General features: G+C 39.6%; 1 protein-coding gene across 1 annotated transcript in view; it reads right to left on the bottom strand.

Annotated features, from left to right (window-relative positions):
• The window catches only part of PRC1 (protein regulator of cytokinesis 1), a 28,619-nt gene extending 16,129 nt beyond the window's left edge, over positions 1-12,490 (bottom strand). The window contains exons 1-4 of the mRNA XM_081290862.1: positions 12,430-12,490; positions 3,770-3,902; positions 3,421-3,543; positions 4-237 (exon numbers count right to left, since the gene is read on the bottom strand). Coding sequence (XP_081146988.1) covers positions 4-237; positions 3,421-3,543; positions 3,770-3,902; positions 12,430-12,440 — 501 coding nt within the window. The 5' untranslated portion in view covers positions 12,441-12,490. The remainder of the gene's footprint in view (positions 1-3; positions 238-3,420; positions 3,544-3,769; positions 3,903-12,429) is intronic.
• Positions 12,491-13,643: the final 1,153 nt, after the last annotated feature.

The raw sequence follows: 13,643 nt of genomic DNA, 5'->3' as shown, positions 1-13,643 counted from the left end.
TACCTTTGTTTCCCTCAGTGTTGCCACATGTTGTCTGAACTGGTTCAGTTCTTCTAAAGTGGGAACAGAAGTATTGTCAATGTCATAGTGGGGCATGCAAAGAATTTCACACAATTCTTGATCTTGTTCTTGAAGTAGCTTCAGTTCCTGTTTTCTCTCCTTTTTCTGTTTTCGCATCAATTCTACCTGAGTGCGCAAATCTTTTTCTAGTTGCAAGATAGTTGTTTCTCCTTCTTCCTGTATAAGACAGTATACCAATGTTACAAGGTTTCAAGTAATTCTTTCACAGGAATCACTTGAGAAGGACAGTGGAAGAGAATTGATAGACTTTCAGTTAAATTTACAAATAAATCAACTCATAACCAATAGAATATGGCACAAAGAAGAACTCCTAAGGAAGGTCCCAAATGAGAAAAGGTTAATAGATACCAGGTCACTTTTTATAAAAATAAAGGTCAATTGACAACTAAAAAAATGTTTTAAAAAATTTTTTTGGATTAAGTACAGATAGTCACCAACTTAACAGTTTCTCTCTCTCTCTCTTTTTTTTGGGCAGGGGGTACTAGGGATTGAACCCAAAGACATTCAGTCATTGAGCCACATCCCTTGCCCTTTTTTATTTTGAGACATGGTCTCACTAAGTTGCTGAGACTGCTTTGAACTTGAGATCCTCCTGCCTCAGCCTGCCAAACCGCTGGGATTAAAGGTGCTAGGATTACCAGGCTTAATTCCCCCTACCCCCTGGTGCTTTAACCAGTGAACTACACTTCTCTATCCCTTTTGATTTTGAGATAGGGTCTCACTAAATTGCTGAGGTTGGCCTTCAATTTGGATCCTCCAACCTCAGTAACTGGGATTATAGGTTGCACCACCACGCCTGGCTACGTTAGATTATTTTGCCCAACTCCAGGCTATGTAAGTGTTCTGAGCACAAGTAAGGTAAACTAGGCTAAACTTTATTCAGCAGGTTTAGTCTGATAGCATGCATTTTTTACTTATAATAGATTTATTGCATGTAACCCTATTTTAAGTTGAGAAGCATCTGTACACTCATACTGTTCTACAACCATCACCTTCATCCACTTCCAGAAGTTACATAATCTTGTAAAACTGAAACTGTATTTAATAAAAAGTCTTCATTCTCTGCCTCCACCCCCAGCTCATCACAACCACCATTCTACTTTGTGTCTTTATGAATTTGACTTCTTTAAATACCATAGCACTTTTGCAAGAAACATATATTGGTTGAAAAGATGGCTTTGAGTTAGCAAGAAGGTATCTATATCTAGCTACAATGAGCATGGTGCCTATATCACTGCTACTCAGGAGGCTAAGAAATGGGAATCGCAAGTACAAGGCCAGCCTCAGCAACTTATTGAGACCATGTCTTAAAATAAGAAGTACTGGGAATGTAGCTTAGTGGTAAAGCACTCCTGGATTCAATCCCCAGCACCCACCTCAAAACAAAACAAAACAAAACCTTAATAATCTCATGAATATCACCTTACCAATAAAAATAAATTTAGTGGTCCCTGTGCTACTCTTAACTGACAAAAGGAGAAGGGGGAGTTATATGTTCTATAAACTTACACAAGTTCATTTAACATTAGTAAAATAGGAACTGTCATATAATTTCAGGGAGAATGCCACTATATACCTAACTTTTCACCCAATTTCACATTAAAAGTTCAAAAAACAGACTAAAGCCAGCTTAGTGGCTCACACCTGTAATCCCAATACCTCAGGCAGGAGGATTATAAATTTGAGGCCAGCCACAGCAACTTAGCAAGGCTCTGTTTCAAAAACTAAAAATGGGGGATGAGGATGTGGCTCAAGCGGTAGCGTGCTCGCCTGGCATGCACGGGGCGCTGGGTTCAATTCTTAGCACCACATACAAATAAAATAAAGATGTTGTGTCCACCGAAAACTAAAAATAAATATTAATAAATAAATAAATAAATAAATAAAAAAGGGCCAAAGATGTACCTCTGGGTTCAATCCCCAGTACCCTCCCCAACCAAAAAAAGGCTAAAGAGAAATTGATATTCCAAAAAAATCAATTATTTTTATGTCATTCACACTGATTCCAAGAAATCCCACTGATGTCATGGTCTGCCTGATTTCTCTGCCACTAGGTATGAATTATCCCCAACCCTTTAAAGATAGTCTCTCTCCTACTCTGATTCCATCTAAACACACAGGCAGTTCTTCCTGTAACAGCAAGAGGGACCAAAGAACCTTATTAGTACATCTTTACCTAGCCAAGCTCCATCTGTTCTTTCACAATTCTAACACAGTTTTCAGTAGCTCTAAGCAGAGCTGTTTCAGCACCCTGTCTCCTGATTTCCTCACTCAAATCCCTGACTTATGTTGGACCACATACAGCTATCTCTCAGCTACCTACACTGATAATCATGGCCTGCTGAGCTAGATATGTTCTCCTGGCTTTTGAGACATTTCTTCTGAGGGAGCCCTCTGGCTGATTCAGTGGCACACAACTTTGGAGTAGGAAAAGAACCACAAAGGTTGAATTTTGGGGTAACTTTTCCTTTTATCACTAGTTACTTTTGCTTCCTAAGTACCTCTTTTCATTTTCTCTCAGAGAAAGAATAGCATAATATTATCTGTGCCTACCTTTTTCTCCAAGTCAATTTTTTAAAAAATCAATATGCTCTACAAAGCAGAACTACAGCAAGAATCTTCTTTCTTTTTTAATTTTAATTAATTTATTATTTTTTTTAAAGAGAGAGTGAGAGAGGGGAGAGAGAGAGAGAGAGAGAGAGAAAATTTTTAATATTTATTTTTTAGTTCTCGGCGGACACAACATCTTTGTTTGTATGTGGTGCTGAGGATCAAACCCGGGCCGCACGCATGCCAGGCGAGCGCGCTACCGCTTGAGCCACATCCCCAGCCCCTATTATTATTATTTTTAAAATAATTTCGTATGTTGAGGATTGGTGATTTTCTTTTTTTTTTAAATTTTCTTTTATTTTTATGTGGTGCTGAGGATCGAACCCGGGGCCTCGCACGTGCTAGGCGAGCGCTCTACCGCTGAGCCACAACCCCAGCCCTTTTTTTTAAATCTTTGTATATTTTTTAGTTGTAGATGAACAAATTATATATATATAGCTGAGGATTGAACTCAGTGCCTCACACGTGCGAGGCAAGGCTTTGCCACTGAGCTACAGCCCTAGCCCCAAGAAGCTTAGTTCTGATCACCTATTAGTTGTTCCATTTCTTTTTTATTTATGTTCTCTACATAAATAAAAAAATCACTTTACAGAACTAATTGACCAAGTACCATGCTCTCCCCATTTTTCCAGTAAAAACCCTATAAGGAATTCTTCTGTCTATAGTCCAAAGTCATTGCTTCTTCCTAAATCTCAAACCCAAGCTGGATACCCCCAAACTGCTATGTACCTGAAATGGCTCAACATGTAACTCACTGCACAGGGTGTTCAACTCTTTTTGGCAGATGGATATGCTTTTGATAAGCCTTTCCTTCAGGCTCTCTTCTTCAGCAATCATCATATCCAGAAGATCCTATAAAAGAGAAAATAATCCATATAAGTTTAGAGCCACAGAAGAAAACACCAACACCAAAATGTTCATAATACAAAATATCAAGAAAAGGCTTAACAAACAAACAAAAACAGGAAAAGCCTAAGAACAAAACAGGAAAAGCTTATAATATCCTAGTGTAGGTGATCATATTTCTCAGATGAGACACCAGCATCCTTATGCCTGACACCAGTATTACTCAACTCACCTTGATATGCTTCTTTACAACCTCAGTTCTTTGTAACCTCTGGTCCTCTGGAATTCCAATCAATTCCCATATTTCCCGAAGGTGATTTAAGGCTTTCTGGAGACATACAATGGACTCCTCTGCGAGTACCTCACTGAAAAACAAAACAAACTCACCTGTTACATCAATCTTTGCCTATAGACTAAAAGTAGTATTTTCAGGAACTAAATAGACTATCTTTTCAGCAGCTTTAAAGCTGAATTTAGCTTAATTCACCTCTGACTATTCCTTTTTCCTTCTCCCCCCGTACAAGCCAAACAAAATGCAATATCACAATCCCCTTCATGGAAATTCACTCTTTGAATGGTACTCAGAATCTGAGTTTTCATTGATGATTCTACTTTTAACAGTATAATAATCACAAAGGCTTTTATTAAAGAAAAATTAGGCAAAATGTCAGCAAAATAAACTAACATGAGTTTGCTGTTAAGAAGCAAGTGATTAATTATTATTATTTTTTCGAGGTACAAGGCAAATTCAAGGCCTTGCATATATGACAGGCAAATACTCTGACCTACATTCCCAGCCCCTTATTTTTAATTTTTATTTTTTTAAAGATGTTGATGCACCTTTATTTTATTCATTTATTTATACGTGGTGCTGAGAATCAAATCCAGTACCTCACACGTTAGGCAAGTGCTCTACCACTGAGCCTCAACCCCAGCCCCAGCCCCTCAACTCTTTAATTTTAAACAGAATATAACTAAGTTGCTGAGACTGGCCTCAAACTTGTGATCCTTCTGCCTCAGCCTCCTGAGTAGCTAGGATTACTGAGTGCATCACCACGCCGAGCCTGATCTTATTCTCAGATTACAACTAGTAACCCAAAGAATGGCTAAAATTACTAAGATGAATATCAATGTTGATAAAGATGTAGAAAAGCTGAACTTTCATACATTGCTAGTAAAGTGTATAAATCAGTACAACCACGTTAATATATATTAGCAACATCTATTAAAATTGAACTCATTGTGGTGGTGCAATCATCCTAGCAACTATCATCCCAGCAACTCGGGAGGCTAAGGCAGGAAGATCACAAGTTTGAGGCCAGCCTCAGCAATTTTCAAGTCCCTACCTTAGACTCTGTCTCACAATAAAAATAAAAAATAAAAAGGACTGGGGATGTAGCTCAGTAATAAAGCACTCCTGGGCTAAATCCCAGGTACCAAAAATAAACAACAAAAAACTGAACACAAGCCAGGCATACTAGCACACATAATCCCAGAGAATCAGAAGGCTGAGGCAAGAGGTTCACAATTCAAGGCCAGCCTGGGAACTTAGCAAGACACTGTCTCAAAATAAAAAAATAAATAAAAATAAAAAGAGGTTAGGACATAGCTTAGTAGTAGAGTACCCCTGGGTTCAATCCCCAGTAATGAAAAGGAAAAGAAAAGGAGCAAGGTACATGCAACATTAATAAAGCTAAAACATTTAATTATGCTAAGTGAAAAAAGTCAAACCCTACATATCATAATGATTCCATTTTATAACATTCTAGGAGAGATAAAAATTTAGTAAAAGAACCAGGCAGGGTGGCACACACCTAAAATGACTCAGAAGGCTAGAAGATCCCAAATTCTGAGGCCAGCCTCAGCAACAGCCAGATCCAGTCTCAAAAAATTAGGGCTGGGGTTGTGGCTCAGTGGTAGAGCATTTGCCTCACATACATGAAGCACTGGGTTCGATTCTCAATACCACATATAAATAAATGAATAAAATAAAGGCCCATCAACAACTAAAAATAAAATAAAATAAATTTAAAAAAAAGGGCTGGGGTGTAGGTGTATCTCAGTGGCTCAGCGCTCCCTGGGTTCAACCAACAGTACAAAAAACAAACAACTTTACTGAAAAAGCAAATTAATTTCTTGAGATCAGGGAAGATCAACTGCAAAAGAGCAATAGAAACTTTTTGGGGTGATTAAATGGTTCTAGACCTTGATGGAAAATATATGATAGTATACAATTAAAACTGAACATGTCAAATGAGTTAGGTTTATTATGTGTAAATTATACTGTAAATCTTTAGAAAAATAGATAAACCATAAGAAAAACTTCGGAAGCTAGGTACAATGGCACACACTTGTAATCCCAGCAATTTGGGAGGCTGAGACAGGAGGATCATGAGTTCAAAGCCAGCCTCAGCAGGTTCCTGAGTAACTTAGCAAGATCCTGTCTCAAAACAAAAAGAGCTACAGATGTGACTTAGTGGTTAAGCATCTCTGATTGGGCACAGTGGAACATGACTATAGAGGCGGGATAACCACAGGATGGAGACCAGACTGGGCAACTTAGACACGAATTGGTGTGAATATACTATGTATACGACCAGAGGTATGAAAAATTGTGCTCTATATATGTAATAAGAATTGTAATGCATTCTGCCGTTATATATAAATTTTAAAAATACAGCTAACATAATGGTAAAATTGTGATTTATCTAATGTCAAGAACAAGACAAAGATGCCTACTTTAACCACATCTTACCGGAAGTATTAGACATCTAAATAAGCCCCCCCTCCAAAAAAAAAGGAATAAAAGAAATAAAGATCAGTAAGAAAGTCATAACACAATCTATTGTCATATGGTGGTGTTTTATTTAAAGTCCTAAGGAATCTACAAAACAACAACAAAAAAACCCTGTCTCAAACTAAAAAAATAAAAAAAAAAAAAAAATGAGAGGCTGGGGATGTGGTTCAGTGGTACAGCATTTGCCTGGCATGTGTGAGGCACTGGATTAGATTCTCAGCACCACATAAAAATGAATAAATAAAACAAAGGTATTAAAAGAAAAAAAGACATAGGGGAGGGGAAAAATTAGGATGAACAAAGAAACCAGACAAGCAAGCATGTATCACTGTGTGATTGCCATCAATATAAAGTTCAAAACGTGGGGCCCAAGGTGTAGCTCAATGGTAGAGTGCCTGCCTAGCACGCACAAATCCCTAGGCTTAATCCCCAGCACCAAGGAGGGATGCAGTTCAAAATGAGGCAAAACTAACCTATGCTCTCAGGAATCAGGAGAGTGGTCCCCTTGGTTCTAAAGAAGGAATGATTGGGAGAAGCCACAAAGAAGGCTTCTGGGATACTTACACAGGTGTATTAACTTCGTTAACATTTCTACATGCATACTATTCTTCTATTACAAAAGTTTACTTTAACCAAAAAATTGTTTATCCCAAATATGTATTTAACTGGCATCCTGTATTTTATCTTTAAAAATTATAACCATTTGTCTGTTTTACAAAATATTTAAACAACAGAGAGGTCTTTCCTTTAGAAACAACAGGATAACAAAGACTGCCTGAGAAACTAGACACTAGATGTGCTCTGATCCACTAGCCTAGATCTAGAACCTGGGAACATTCACAAAAACCTTCAGACATTTCTCTAGCCACGAAATCCCATTTTATTTTTTTTTTTATTTTTTTTAATTTTTTTTTTAAAGAGAGAGTGAGAGAGGGGGGAGAGAGAGAGAGGATTTTTAATATTTATTTTTTAGTTCTCGGCGGACACAACATCTTTGTTGGTATGTGGTGCTGAGGATCCAACCTGGGCCGCATGCATGCGAGGCGAGCGCGCTACCGCTTGAGCCACATCCCCAGCCCAACGAAATCCCATTTTAAAGTTGCCTGTTCATGAAGAAAATTCTACACAAATACCAGTTGCCTATACCAGACAGCCAGTATCAATAACCTGATATAATCTAGTGCTTCAAAGAATTTACTGTGCTTCTTTTATTTTAGAAATGTTAGCAGGTAATACAGCATTTATTTAATATGATCTCAGTGAACTAAAGTGCAGCTAAAGAACTTCCCCAGGCAAAGACTCTTCACACTTTACTTCAATAACAAGGAGAAACAAGTCAAGATCCTACTATAAATAACTCTCAAGAGCTAATCTGTGGTCAATATTTGATATGAATGTAACCCTCATGGTTTGCACACTTGGCTCCTTTCATCTGCCACAGTGTCCTCTGGAAAGCTATGAACTTGTCATAAACAAAGACAGGGACCACCATGTCTTTACCATCTTCATTTTACCAGACCCTAATACATAGAAGTTGTTTGATAAATGTAAAACAAATGGCTTTGAATTCCTATCAAAGATTCCAGATCCATCAGAATTTATGCACTTTCAGATCCTGACAATCAGGTTTATAGGCAAGAACTTGTAATGAAAGTAAAAAGTGATCATCCCCCCCCCCCCCAAACAGTAGAAAATCCAGTACAATGGGCAAAGAATTTGAGAAGTCATTTCTCCAAAGATATACCATGGCCAATAAACACACAAAAAGATGCTCAACAATGTTAGTTATTAGGGAATTGCAAATCAAAGCCACAATGAAATACCATGGCATAGCCACCAAGATTCCTATATTTAAGACAAATGTTAAGTATTGGTGAGAAACTGGAACCTTCATACACTGCTTATGGGAATGCAAGATGATACAGCTCTTCAAAAAACGGGTCTGTCAGGTTCTAAACAGTTAAACATTGTTATCATGCAACCCCAATATCCATTACTAGATATTTACCCAAGAGAATTAAAAAGATGACCATACAAAAACTTGTTCAGGAATGTTTATAGCAGCATTACTTATAATAGCCAAAAAGTGAAAACATAACAAATGGGTAAATAACATGTAATGTATCAATACACTGGAATATTATCAGGCAATATACTTTGAAAACATTATCCTAAAGGAAGCAAGTCACTAAGGATCACATAGTTACGATTCATTTGAATGATTCCTTTGTGTGAATTACCCAGAATAGAAAAAATAGTTGTGAATATGTAGACCATAGGCTAAAAAGATGATTGACCACTAATGGGGTTTTGGAAGAATGCTGAAAATATTCTAAAACTGCGGTGATAATTACACAACTCTGAATATTCTAAGAATCACTGTATACTTCATGAAGGTAAATTATGTGGTATGTGATATCAGAGCTGTTATTCAAAACATCTGACATATAATCTGATTTTGATTTAGTGACTTCTTTGAAAAACTTAAAAATTTTTGCTAATTAGTCATACAAGTTACTTTTATAAAGTGAAATCACATGAGATTGGGACATTAATTGTGGGTCTCAAATCCAATTAAAACCAAGATAAGCCACCTTGGTTGTGCATGCTCCCAGGTACTTGGGAGGCTGAGGCAGGAGGATTGAAAGTTTGAGGTCAGCCTCAGCCACTTAGTGAGAGACCCTGTCTCAAAAAAAAAAAAAAAAAAAAAAAAAAAAAAAATTTGGTACTAGGGATTTAACCCAGGGACACTTAACCATTGAGCCACATCCCCAGCCCCTTTCTTATATTTTAATTATTAGAGACAGGGTCTCACTAGTTGCTGAGGCTGGCTTTGAATTTGTGATCCTCCTGCCTCAGCCTCCCAAGCTGCTGGCATTACAGGCATGCACCACCACACCCGATTTCAAAATAAAATCTAAAGGGCTGGGGTATATAGCTCAATGGTAGAGCACTTGATGAAGTTGGTTCCATTCCCAGTACCAAAAAACAAAACAAACAAACAAACAAACAAAATCTATACAGCAAATAGCAATCTATCTGCTAGACTTCAGCAGCCTAACTAAAAGCAATATTCACACAATTTGTTATAAATTTAACTACTCATTCAAGTTTATAATATATAACAAATTTTATTTGGTCTGATGGAAGTAGGTGTTTGAAATTTCTTTCTTTTTTTTTTTTGAGAGAGAGAGAGAGAGAGAGAGAGAGAATTTTAATATTTATTTTTTAGTCTTCGGCGGACACAACATCTTTGTTTGTATGTGGTGCTGAGGATCGAACCCGGGCCGAACGCATGCCAGGCGAGCGCGCTACCGCTTGAGCCACATCCCCAGCCCCTGAAATTTCTAAAGATCCTTGTTAGGACAGTTCACATGACAGTACAAATTTCAAAGAATTAAGAATTAAAAAAATAACAAACCAAGCCCTGGGTTTGAACCCTAGCAATACAAAATAAAATGTTTTCCTCTCTTCTCAACATTTAAGTTGAACCAATTTTTTCTTTTTGTTTGCATTACTTGGCACCTCTCTTATATTTCAGTGTGTTGCCATTCACACTGCCTTCAAAAGAGCCAAATCCCACCCTCCTTAGCTCTCCTCTCCTACCACATGGGTCCAGGTCACCATCTATCATCTCTTACCTGTATGTCAATGGGCTCTTAACTGGGCTTCCAATTTGAGCCAAAGCCTCCTTAAGTTTCCAGTCAGTACAGGTGGAGCACAGGGTTCCATTCAGAACCCTCCAGGGACTTCTCATCCCACTCAAGTTAAAGACTTGGCCTTTCCAGAAGCCCAAGGAACCCAATTCCATTTGATATTCATTTTACCTTCTGACACCAGCACTGACTCTATCTACTCTAGTCACAGTGGCCTTCTTGCTCTCTGGAACACCCCATATTACACCACATAAGGGCATTTGTGTTTACAGTTCCCTCTACCTGGACCCCTCTTCCCTCAGATGCTGCACAGCTTGGTTCCTCATTTTAGGTCTTTACTCAAAGATCACCTTCTTAGGAGGCCTTTCCGTGATCAAGCTGCAACCACTTCTTCCTATGCTTTCTTTTTTCGGACCAGAGATGGAACCCAGGGGCATTCAACCCCTGAGCCCTGAACCACATCCCCAACCCTTTTTGAGAGTCTGTACAATGGATTGAGCCCTGGGGTGCTTTCTACATTCTCACTCCTTTTTTTGGTGTTGCTGTTGTGAGTTAGGGTCTCCCTAAATTGCTGTGACTTGCCTCAAACTTGCCATCCTCCTGCTTCAGCCCTCAGTCTTCCAGCTGCTGGGATTAAAGGCCTGTGTTACCACACTAGCTGTTTATTACCTTTCTTTTCAGAATGTAACTCCTACGAGGGCAAGGATGTCAGTTTTTTGTGTTTTTTTTTTTTTTTTTTTGCCACACTATCCCCAATATTTGAATTGTACTTTGTACATAGTATACATTCAAGAAGTATTCTGAAAGAATAACCTGTAGATTTTAAAAAGTTGTATGACTTGAAGATGCTTCAGAGCTATCATTGTGATCTTTGCTAAATGGTTCCCTAAAAGGAGCAAATCTATTTTTTTTTTCTTAGAATACATCACTAAATAACTGAAAGTGAATAAAAAATACACAAGGACACAAAAGTTGTAAAAAGAACCATTTTTTCCAGTCTCTTGAACCTAAGTCACTAGACTGGAAAAGATTTCAAGTGTTCCTCTCTACATGATTGCCTACTTTCAGTCAACCTTCACTGAGTTACTTCCTTGTTTTTTGCCCTGGACAGTGGTAGACTCTGGAAAAGGTCTGTGAAAACTCCTGTACAACCTGTTTCAGGATCCATAATCATAGTTAATTCAGTGAAAATCTGACACTCATTGTTTCTGAGGCCTATTTCTCATATCCCTTTCCAAAAATGAATACCTGAAATTCACAAGTACCCCAAAAACCTAGCTTTGGGTTAGAGGAATCCTAGTTGCCCTTTTAAAAATCTAATTATAACCACTCAAGGGGAACTTTTTTCCACCTTCATTCAATCACTTGAATACAGAAGATACCTGAGCTATCCATAATGAACTGTGAATAAGATTTTCCTTTAAATGCTATTTAAAATTTTACTAGTCCTCAGAATGCACCATTAGATTAAATGCACAGCAGTTTTAAGATAATTTCCTTTAGATAATAAGATTATTTGTGGAACTAGGGCGTACCTCGGTGGAAGAGTGCTTGCTTAGCACGCTGGAAACCCCGGGTTTGATAGTCCCAGCACCAATAGGTGGGTTAAAAAGTTATTTGCAATCCACAATCTTATAATACTAAGCTTGTTTTGGCAAGGGTATTAATGATTTAAACCTAATTCCCTAATTCCTATTCCCCTGAGGACAAGCATTTGGAAAAGCCTGATCAGAATTAGTAATCATGGAACCAAGAACCTTAGTGTAATCAGTTTAACCAATTAACTACAAATTATTTAATACGGAATACGCACAATACTTAACCCACTACTTTCCGAATGTAAACATCTGTATGATTTAAACACACAACTCCTACACAGATATTGTTCTTATTTTGGAATCGGGAAAATGCATTCGACCTCTTGCCCAATTTCACACGTCTAATCGGATTTCAAACTGAACACTCCCTCCCCAGCAACGCTGCGGAAGCTGTTAAAACGACCATAAGAGAATTCCATCACCAGTTCTTTAATTTGCAAGGAAACTAAGCCGTCTTTCCAAATAAGTAAAGCGTTAACACCGCAGGGCGAATACAACAGAAAGCAAAAGATGTTTTTAAAACTTCACGACTTTAAGAAATGTGAAGCCACAGACCGAGGTTTTGAGGCGGCCTTCAGTGCGAAGGAGCTGCACCTGAGGCGCTGCGGGGCGGGCTCCGGCCGCCAGCCTCAGCCCCAGCTCAGCGGCTCCGACGCCGCGCTCATCCACGACCCGGGAGTGAGGCTGCGGGACCTCAGAGCAGCGCGTCAGGCTCGAACGTGCACCCGCTAGCCGCGGGTAGACCGGACACCCTAGTCCCAGCCGAGGGGCCTCTCGGACACCGCACCAGCCCAGTACCCGGGACAGGCGTCGCTCCCTCCCACCACATCTCGACTCGCACCTTCTTCTCATGGCGGACGCTCCAAGCAGCCCCAGGGAATCGAGACCCCCGACCTCCTTCACGCGGGTACGAGCGCAGCAACCAGCAACACACACACACCGAAGTTCTCGCTGTGGGTAGCCGCTCCGCGAGCCGTTGGGCCCCGCGGAATTTCAAATTGAGCTCCGAGGCGGAGCAGCCACGCGATTGGTGCGGCTTCCCATCATTCCTCACGAAGCCCCGCCTCATCCCCGCCGCTTCGCCAAGGCGGACTGCCTCGCGGGTAGGTCTCCGCCCGAGCAGGAGCTGCGCACTGAGCGTGGGAAGTGCAATGGGAGAGCATGTTGGGCGGATCTCACTGTCTGCGCGTGCGCTCGGCCGCGGCTGGCTCTACTAGACCAGCTATAGCCCTGAAGTGCATCCTTTCAGAGCTTATGATGTCATCCGAGTCCCACCCGACGCGCGCAGTTTTGATTTCAAGTTTATGGTGTTTTTAGAAGCCGAGGGGCAGGAGCAGGGAGGCTTGAGAAGCCCACCAAAGAAGGGAAGGAACACTGAGCCCTGCTCAAAGGCTTGGTATCTTTCTAGAGAAGTTATCATCACGACAAACCCATTAGGAAGTACTATCACCACCACACAGAGGACGAGACTCAAAAAACGGTACGAGAAAAGCCTCCCAAGTCTGAGTGTCTTGTCCAAGGCACACAACTGGTGAAAAATGGAGATCACTGGTGCCTCGTTTTCTTTCAAATTATGTTTATTTGACTGTTATATGAAAATTTTTCTTTAAAGAGAGAGTGAAAGAGAGGGGAGGACAGAGAGAGAGAATTTTAATATTTATTTATTTTTTCTTAGTTCTCGGCGGACACAACATCTTTGTTGGTATGTGGTGCTGAGGATCGAACCCGGGCCGCACGCATGCCAGGCGAGCGCGCTACCGCTTGAGCCACATCCCCAGCCCCTGTTATATGAAAATTTTAAGGCTTGAAATTGACGAAGTGTTTTCGTATCATCGTTTTCTCACTGAACTATATCCCTAAATGCACATATCAGATTTTTTTTTCCTGTGGCATGTAGATATCTCATTATTTAACAAATAATATTAGGATGACTATCCTCATACATAAACCTTTGCATCTTGCATTATTTTTTTTAAAGAGAGAGAGAGAGAGGAGAGAGAGAGAGAATTTTTAATATTTATTTTTTAGTTCTCGGCGGACACAACATCTTTGTTG

Source organism: Spermophilus citellus (genome assembly GCF_964194105.1).
Source record: "Spermophilus citellus genome assembly, chromosome: 4".
NCBI lineage: Eukaryota > Metazoa > Chordata > Mammalia > Rodentia > Sciuridae > Spermophilus > Spermophilus citellus.
Note: the sequence above shows the minus strand (reverse complement) of the source record. Positions and strands in the feature narration are given on the sequence as shown.